The 9,759-nt window shown below is 50.0% G+C and overlaps 1 protein-coding gene across 1 annotated transcript; it reads right to left on the reverse strand.

Annotated features, from left to right (window-relative positions):
* Positions 1-682: 682 nt before the first annotated feature.
* On the reverse strand, positions 683-6,002 carry LOC134400138 (protein Wnt-4-like). Its single transcript, XM_063128426.1, has 4 exons — positions 5,723-6,002; positions 4,522-4,653; positions 2,856-2,998; positions 683-1,150 (listed from the first exon to the last, which is right to left on the reverse strand). Exons 1-4 carry the CDS (start codon positions 6,000-6,002, stop codon positions 683-685), a joined length of 1,023 nt encoding a protein of 340 aa, XP_062984496.1.
* Positions 6,003-9,759: the final 3,757 nt, after the last annotated feature.

Below are 9,759 nucleotides of genomic sequence, written 5' to 3' on the forward strand. Positions count from 1 at the left end.
CTGCAGCTTCCGAACCGTCTTCAAAGGCAGCCCTACGTAGAGTGCATTGCAGTAATCTAACTTGGAGGTTAACAGAGCATGGACAACCGAAGCCAGGTTATCCCTGTTCAGATAGGGGCGTAGCTGGGCCACCAACCGAAGTTGGTAGAAAGCACTCCGTGCCACCGAGGCCACCTGAGCCTCAAGTGACAATGATGGATCTAAAAGCACCCCAAGCTACGAACCTGCTCCTTCAGGGTGAGTGCAATCCCATCCAGAACCGGGTTTGTTCCACATACGGAAAGGGGTTTAAAGGTTTATGTGCCGCCGCCTTGAAAATATGAGAGGTTAGGTTTCTCACGCTGAAATTCTCACATTCTTGAATTCATGAAGTCAGTGAAGTCAAGTGATGCTGCATGCACCAGTGCATTCGCATTTTATTACAGTACGCAAAGAGCTGCGCTGCCTGCCTGCCCCACGCCCCAGACTACAATGCCTCACGAAGCAGAGCAACGTTTAGCCGGTGGATTGCTGCCGCGTCTGCCCGAAAGACGTTGCTGCCATGAGCTGGGCCTCTGAAGTGCTCGGCCTCCTCAGGGACTCTGGCAAAGCAGGCTCTTGCCTCGCCTTCCTGTGGCTCACTTGAGCCCTGTCCACTTGCTGTCCCCCCACCCCAAGCTCTCCCTCCCTCCCTCCCTCCCTCCTACCGGCAGCGATGCACTTCCACCAGATGCTGGCATTGCCTGCACTTGACAGAGCAGCACCAGCGGAACGTACAGCTGCACCGCTCCACGACTTTCGCCTGAGCGGTGCGGAAGCCGCGCCCGCAGCACAGCAGCTCACAGCCCCCCGCGGCAGGGGAAGTCCTGTTGCACTGGCGCCCCGAGGTGCCCAAGACCCCTCCACGCGGGTCCCGGTTGCAGAAGTCCGGACTGGCCACCAAGTAGACTAAGTCGTGAGTGGCATAGGGCTTGAAGCGGGAACTCTTCGGGACCAGCAGCTTTTGGGACCCTACACGTTCCAGGTGCACTTCCGTGGCCCCTTCAAATTTTTCCTTCAGGATGCTGCCCACTTTGTGGAACGGGGGCATGACCTTCCAGCATGTGCGGACCTCACAGGACCCCGACACCCCGTGACACTTGCACTCCACCTTCATTTGGGACAGGATGGCCTGGAAAACAAAGAGCAAAGATTGCTGCAGTACGAACACAATTACTACGGCATCGTCTTCGGTAGGCTCCAGCCCTCTCCGTCTGATGCACAAAGTCCTTCTCTTGGCCATGCTACACTTCAGCACCAAAGATTTCAAGAAAGGCTCCAGCGTATCGATGACGTTTGTCAGCACATGCAGTGCAGCGCTCTGACTCAGCAAGGACAGGGGCAATTGGGGCTCGCATAGTAATGTGACACACCTACGGTTTCTCAGCCCTGGAGCTGCAGTGCCGAAGGGAAGCACGCACTGGCCTCTGGCCTCGGTCGGGGGGCCAAAGGCCACCGGGAGGAGGCACCTGCCATGGCCAGCCCTTGGCTCAGAGAGCAGATTGGGTGGGGCACCGGGTCGCGCTCTGCTTGCCCACCCACTGCTGGTGTTGGGGGCAGGGACCCCTGCCTAGGAGCACGGCGAGGTGGCCGCCGCCAGGCTGGGTTGACAATACTAGGCAAGGTAGACCAATGGTCTGACTCGGTGTTAGGCAGCTCCCTGCGTGAGGAATTGGTTAGGCTGGAGATTAGGGAAAGATGGGCTGAAGGAAACGCTACTGAGATCTTATTTAGCGGGGAAGACGCCTTCTTCCCTATTAGGAATGGCACTCAAGCACATTTAATTCAAGAACCTTCCTGCAATCTCAACCTATTATTTGAAGGGTGACATTTTATTCCCTTTTGCAAATCATTCCCTTTCATAAACATCTTAATTTTCGTTCGTTCTGGAAGGTTGTCTCTAGCGGTGGTGTCAGTCCCACGCCTATGCTATACAAATCAGGCTACTGGAGGGTTTTGGTTAGTTTCTTGGTTTTAGGTCTAAAGGGTTTATTTTGGTGTGCAGTGGTTAAAGGTTTTATAATTGAGGCAGCATTTCCAAAGGGTGAGGTCTCATTGGGAACTTTATTTAAAATGGTGGCAGTGAATTCCATAGACTTGAGCCTCAGAGATTTTCAGCGGGGGCTGTTTTCATTTTTAAAAGAAACACAGGTGAGATAACCCACATATTGTTCCATTGCATGTGCTATCAGTGGCAGGAGACGCTACTGTGGCCAAGGCTGGGTCTTGACGGTGGCGCAATGGCTCTGCGAGCCCTGGGTCCCCCACACCTGTATTCCTTCCCGCTATCCGCACAGTGAGGAGCACAAATGCGGGATTTGCCGGAAGGAGCCACTGCGCCCATGCACCAGCGCCCACACACCACTGTGCGGCATTGCATGTACATAACCTTTAGGTGGCGCTGTGGTATAACAGAATGGTGCAATTACACAAAAGGCAATTGCGCTTTCTTTCACTTTCACAATTAAATGACACATTTTTCTGCTTTAAAAAAAAACTAGCTGAAAGTGCTAGTTAGACACAGAGCCAAAACTGGAGGACCATGACATCATCTAAAGAACCCATAAACAACCATGAGCAGGGAATGACGAGTGCACAAGAAATGCCTTGTATAGAAAAGCCCATGTTCTCCCTACCATCCATCCATCCATCCATCTGTCTATCTAAATATATTCACACACCCTAAGGAGATTATAACCCGTATAGACATCCCCTTATTAGCCAGGGGGTGTTCCAAGTTGATTTCGTCTGCACTGTGAAGAAACCCCGGCCTAGAAGAGAGCCTAGAATTGCTCATGAGTGGATCCCTGCTTTGCAACTGCCATTAACCTCCTTACCTTTCTCCCTGCTTCATTATTGTGCAAGTTCATTAGCGCTCGGCTGGAGAAGGCTCCACGACTCCGCTCTGGGGTGTCCACAAAGGCCTGGGAGAAGGCAATGCCATAGGACAAGTTGTCAGAGCAGCCGGACCACTGGAAACCTGTTGGTTTGGGAAGGAAGAGGGACACGGCTGGGTATACTCAGTGCTTAAAAAACAAATAAATACATTCTGCAACAAGAAAAACTGCATCCTGCGTTTTTTATTTTGCAAAATATATTTGACAATTTTACCATTCTGCACAATTTATTCTGTGAGGTATTTTTGTAGTAATGGAGAAGGCTGCTCAGAAGCCTGCAACACATAGCACTGAAGGCTCAACCCCCTGCCCACTGAATTCTGGGGTTTGACTTGGCATTCCCTACGCACTTTAAATTATACTAGCGTAGGGTGACCCTATGAAAAGGAGGACAGGGCTCCTGTATCTTTAACAGTTGTATTGAAAAGGGGATTTCAGCAGGTGTCATTTGTATATATGGAGAACCTGGTGAAAATCCCTCTTCACCACCGCATTTAAAGCTGCAGGAGCTATACTAGAGTGACCAGATTTAAAAGAGGGCAGGGCACCTGCAGCTTTTAAAAGAGATTTAAAAGAGGGCAGGGCACCTGCTGTTGTGATGAAGAGGAAATTTCACCAGGTTCCCCATATATACAAATGACAACTGCTGAAATTTCCTTTTCAATACAACTGTTAAAGATACAGGAGCCCTGTCCCCCTTTTCATAGGGTCACCCTATACTAGCTGTACCCAGCGTAACATACGCTGTTGTAGCATATCTTAAAGTTTATTAATTAAATATCATCGTGGGGGCGCGGGCTGCTTGGAGGCCTCTGATACAGTGCCGTCTGGCAGACCTGGGGGGCAGGGAGGTCGGGAGGAGGGGGAGCAGGTGTCCCCCTCTCCCCGGGGTTCCTGTCAGCCTTGGGCCATCCACCTAGCTCGCATGAGGTTAGGCTGGGGCCTGGGCTCGCAGCAGGCGAGCGGCCTCCCACTCGGCCACCAAGGGCCCCAGCCGTGCTTCGCTCATGCTCCGGACCGTGGCACTGCCCTCTTCGTGGGGGGGGGGGAGCGAAGAGGCAGAAAGGGGGATAGGATTACCTTGGAAAGCCCAGAGGAGTCGGGCGAGGGGCTTAGCAACCTGTATCAGCTGACATTACACGTTACTGTTGCTTAGCAACCTGTATCAGCTGAAGCCTTTATGGAAACATACCTAAGCTTTATATATATATAGATTTTTGCAACCCAAATGGCTGGAAACTTGGTTTTAAAAATGGGTCAAAAGCTTGGTGAATGAGATTATGTGGTTTATGTGGGTTTCTATGCTTCTGTAGAAATTAATCTTTAAGCCCAAGAAAAATTCAAGGTGTCTATCTAAACGGATGTCGGTTAGGAGCATCAGGGCAAAAGTAAGAGCCAAACTCCACCCCCCCCTGCCGCTCCCCCACCCCCCTGCTGCTGCTGCTCCTCTTACATTTCCAAATGGCAAGCAACATCAGGAGGATCTCGTTCCTAGCCCGACAGTTTCTCCTGCTCATATTACTGATGCTCTTCTCTTCTGACCACTGCAAGACTGCTAGTTCCATTCAGCTTCACCCCACCCCACCCCACCCGCCACCCCCGTTACCTTCAGGGCTGACTCCTCTGACCTTGCGATCACACCCACACTTTCCAAGTTCACCATGGCTGCAGGCTCGGGTCACAGCAAAAGCAATACCGGCTGAAGAGATAGCATGAAGAAAGGCTGATTCTCGTGTGCCTGCACCAAAGAATGTGTATGTATATGAAACCATGAGGTTCGCAGGATTCTGTCACACTAGTGCGACCAAGAAATAGAACCCAAGAAGGGTTCCGTGCCGGTGAAAGTGCAGATGAAAGGGGAGATTTAATTCTCAATGACTGGGGTCACAAGGGGGCACGGAGCCTGTTGACCTGCCCACCCCAACGCCAGTGTCCCTAAGCTGCACCTTTTTACGTTCTCCGGTGGAGGTGAATTGTTGCCATTCACTCCTATGCAGAAAAGTAAAGCATCACATTTGGGAATGCTGCTGCCGTGAAGGCAAGATGTACCTTCCGCCCCTGGCATTGGGTAGACCCCCACAGAGATGCAGTGTGCACACATACCTCAATGGGTCCTTGCAATGTAAAACCTACCTGTCATAATCAATTAGGCATTTTACTATTGCCTTATAAAAGGAGCCCCCAACCCTGCAAATTTCATCAGTTCCTTCTCACTGTCAGACATAAGAGCATCACTGAGTCATGGAATAGATTGAAATGGTATAGACTAGGGCTGTGCACCCCCTACCCGAACCACTTTGGAACCCGATCCAGGTCGATCCGAACCTCCCCCGATCCGATCCGGATCCAGAGCGAGATCCGGAGGTCCAGATCAATAGATTGGCTCCCATTTTGCCACCCTTTCCCCACTTACTTGCCTACGCGGTGGACGGTGGAGGCAGGTAAGTCGGGAAAAGGGGCCGAAATGGGGGCTGAATAAGCCCCCTTCCCCCCTTACCTGGCTCCGCTGTCTGCCGCCACATGGACCACAGTGGCGGTGGACAGCAGAGCCAGGTAAGCCCCCCACCCCCACTTATCTGGCTCTTGACGTCTGTCGTGGTCACCCTAATAAAAAGCTGCATATTAACTTGCCACTGGAACAAAGCCAGTGGAGGCACCAGTCGGGTCTCCAAGGGAAGGGCATTCCACAGCCAAGGTAGAGGAACTGGGCTGATTTTAAGAGTATTTGGTTTTGGAGAGGAGACACTGATAGAAGACAGGTTTTCTATCACGCCCTTTCTCTATCTGCCTTATTCATGATGTCTGACCTTGCAGAATAACTTTCCCGAAAACCTGCAGGCCCTGCAAGGTAGAACAGTTCCAGCGGCGATTGCGAAACTGGTGTTGGCATTCCTCAAGGGCCACCTCAGCACCCCGCTTCACCATGTCCATGGCTTCCACCTGGCGATGGCATATCCTCACCTGTTCTTCTGACAAACCCTTCAGACTTTCACAGGCACTGGGGTCCCTCAGAAGACCTCGAAGGGACGGCTGCTTGGCCAGGTGTCTGTGCAAAGGGAGAAAAGCATTTGAGCTGAAGAGCTTCATCACACCAGCGTTATACTGTGCAATCACTGCGAATTGCATGCACAGGACTCAGAAGTTTTCCAGCTTATAATCTGCTTGGATTGTGAAGTACTCCCATGCATCCTGCTATATTTGCGCTATAAAAGCAAAAGACTCACCGTATTTTGATACTAGTTTTTGAGCGTATCATTTGTTGTTTTCCGAGCGGCCACTGGGGCGCAGGAGCAGGATTTGAAGAAAAATTAAACAAATGCTTACATCTGCGTAAGCTTTAAAGATAAAGACATCAAAACTGGCACAGTAATAGATATTAAGGAGAGCTTTAAGCACACCAAATTTGAAACGGATTGGGTCATCCGTTGATTTTTTAATGATTTTTTTACATTTCCCCCTTAAACCCATTTCCTGGTGTGCAAAGGATCTAGCCGCCCAGTAGCAGCAACAACAGCGACAGTTTAGCGCTGTAGGAGATAATTTGAGGGAAACAGGTACGTAGGATGAAGCTCGAAATGTGCTTAGAACAGCTTTCGGAGAACAAGCTTGCATCCTCGGCCATATTATCACCCTCCCACATCTTTCTGGGAAATTCAAGGTCCACCAAATTAATGCAAGATTCTCCTGTACTCAGACATAGGCCCTTTCTACACCTACGGATTATCCCAGGAAAATGGAGGGATCGTCCCTGCCTGCTCCCGGGATCCCCGGTGTGTCATTTGCATGCACAGGGATGATCCTGGGATGATCAAGGCAGGTGTAGAAACGGCCATAGACTTTTTTTAGCTGAGGCAAAGTCAGGTGTTCAGCTCAGCAGATTTTGGGTGCCATTATAGCAAAGTGAGAGACCGGCAGATCTAAGTTTTTGTGCTCTTGTGCAGGGCGTCTAGATTCCAAATGGCACGGGAAGGTTTCCCAACAGACGGTGGCCCATAACTACCATTTGAACATGATACCAAAATGTAAGTCCCATTTCAGAGTCCATTCCTCTCACCTTACTGTGAAAGGCACGAATAGGAAGCACAGTCCCCTCACACACATCCCGCCCCCTTCCTAAAGAACCCCTATAAGGGTTTGGCAACTTGGGAACAGGGGCGTACTTACAGCCAGGTCACAGCGAGGGCGTGATGCACGAAAGCGAGCATCCAGCACAGGTGAAGACTTTCCATCTCGCCCCTTGCCCAAACCTCCCTCCCTCCGCTTTGCCGTTGTCCCTCTCCCAGTGCTGCTGAAGGGTTATTCCAAGATCAGTCCGGCTGAGTGGAAGGCAGGGATCCTTGCCTGCTTGAAAGTGACGCGGAATCTCTGGGCGACCGTCAGCACCTCTCTCATCCCCGGGGAAAGGGACCACCCCGGGTTAGCACCACCGGTGCATCCATGCTGATACAACTGAGCGGCATCTGTGGCAGAGTCCTGAACGAGCAGCTCTCGGCAGGCTGCCCAGAGAGGGAAGGGCGCCCATAGCTGGGCTGAAACCCAAACAGCCTGTGGCAAGGCGATTGGCTATGTCGGTTCTTTTTTTTTATGGCGGGGGGGGGGGGGGGACGGGGACGGGACAGATGCATTATATTTTCTTTTCCATTCTCCCTTCTTCCGTCCTTTTCAAAGGTTCAGGCCGAGCCCCCCCCCCCCCCCTGATCAATAACGGGCAAGGAGCCCCAACTGGGGCACAGCTGGGCTCCACAGCGCTCCAAAATCCTGCTGGCACCAGTTGCTCAGCGGCACCGCGAGGGAGCTCAGTCCTCTTCTTGGCTTGGCTCAGCAATCTCGCTTTTCCCCTCTTGTGAGCCGCCAGCCCGATAACGCCCTCAAGCCATGCTCCGGGGCTGGTTCCAGCCAGGCAAAGGGAGGAAAAAGGAGCCTGGACTGTTCCGTGACCTGCTTGGCTCCCTTGGGGATTCTCTCTGTCTGGGAGATGCCTCTTTCCTATCCTACAGCCCTCATGGTGACAGCAAACATGCGCAGCTCTGCCTGCTCTCCCCTGGGTCCTTTTGCTCTTTTCCTGCCAGCTCTTCGCAGCCCCTCCTAAAACGGCCAGATTTGGACACAGAGGCAGCTGTGGGAGACAAAAGGTGACACCTCAGCTAAAGCCAACCCTTTACGGAAATGGCCTCTTCCTCGCTGGATCATTCTGCTTTCTCCCTAATTAAAGACTAGAGGCACTAGGCTAGGGTGACCCTATGAAAGGGAGGACAGGGCTCCTGTATCTTTAACAGTTGCATAGAAAAAGGAATTTCAGCAGGTGTCATTTGTTTATATGGGGAACCTGGTGAAATTCCCTCTTCATCACAACAGTTAAAGCTGCAGGTGCCCTGCCCTCTTTTGGATCTGGTCACTCTAGTATAGCTCCTGCAGCTTTAACTGTTGTGATGAAGAGGGAATTTCAGCAGGTGTCATTTGTTTATATGGGGAACCTGGTGAAATTCCCTCTTCATCACATCAGTTAACGCTGCAGGTGCCCTACCCTCTTTTGGATCTGGTCACTCTAGTATAGCTCCTGCAGCTTTAACTGGTGTGACGAAGAGGAAATTTCACCAGTTGCTGCATGCATACAAATGACACCTGCTGAAATTCCCTTTTCTATGCAACTGTTAAAGATACAGGAGCCCTGTCCTCCGTTTCATAGGGTCACCCTACACTAGTATATTCAGGCAGAATTTAAACTCTTGAGTAACTTGGACGGGTATCTTGACAGAAACTATTTTCCTTCAGGAACAGCCATCCTTTTTCTTAAGCGCTCAAGGAAACTTTAACCCCTTCGTGGCCAGTTAAAGCTGCAAGTAAACTCTCCTAAGAGGCAAGACAGAGATATACCGTATTTCTTCGATTCTAAGATGCCATCGATTGTAAGACGCACACTAATTTCAGTACCACCAACAGAAAAAAGCTTTGATTCTAAGAAATAATAAACGCACCCGCGATTCTAAGATGCACCCCATTTTTAGAGATGTTTATATGGGGGGGGGGAAATGTGTCTTAGAATCAAAGAAATACGGTATCTATCTTTTTAGCAGAGTTTGCTCCATCCTCAACCCTCCCCACCACACACACACCAACTACCCCTAGAAGATTATACTTGTATAGAATGGGACAAGCCCTCTTTGGGGCCCTTTTTGATAGTTTTTAGTAACCATGCACAAAACTGGCCTAAGACATTTTGCTAGGGTGACCATATGAAAAGGAGGACCGGGCTCCTGTATCTTTAACAGTCACATAGAAAAGGGAATTTCTGCAGGTGTTATTTGTATATATGAGGAATCTGGTAAAATTCCCTCTTCATCACAACAGTTAAAGCTGCAGGAGCTATACTAGAGTGACCAGATTTAAAAGAGGGCAGGGCACCTGCAGCTTTAATATACAAAAACGGACATTTCAAATTGATCAGGGAATACACATTCCTTTCCGTGAGGCTTGCGCCCTTGATTGTGCAGAGACCTTGAGACTCTTTTCGATCCTGGAGTTGGGGTGGTGGGTTCTGGGGCAGGGAACATTGATGTGCTCATACACTTTCTTACTGTATTGTACTTGGCTAACCCTAGGGGCCTATTTATTTATTTATTTATTTATTTATTACATTTTTATACCGCCCAATAGCCGAAGCTCTCTGGGCGGTTCACAAAAATTAAAACCACAATAAAACAACCAACAGGTTAAAAGCACAATTACAAAATACAGTATAAAAAGCACAACCAGGATAAAACCACGCAGCAAAATTGATATAAGATTAAAATACAGGGTTAAAACAGTAAAATTTAAATTTAAGTTAAAATTAAGTGTTAAAATA

This window comes from Elgaria multicarinata, chromosome 6 (genome assembly GCF_023053635.1).
Source record: "Elgaria multicarinata webbii isolate HBS135686 ecotype San Diego chromosome 6, rElgMul1.1.pri, whole genome shotgun sequence".
Taxonomy (NCBI): Eukaryota; Metazoa; Chordata; class Lepidosauria; order Squamata; family Anguidae; genus Elgaria; species Elgaria multicarinata.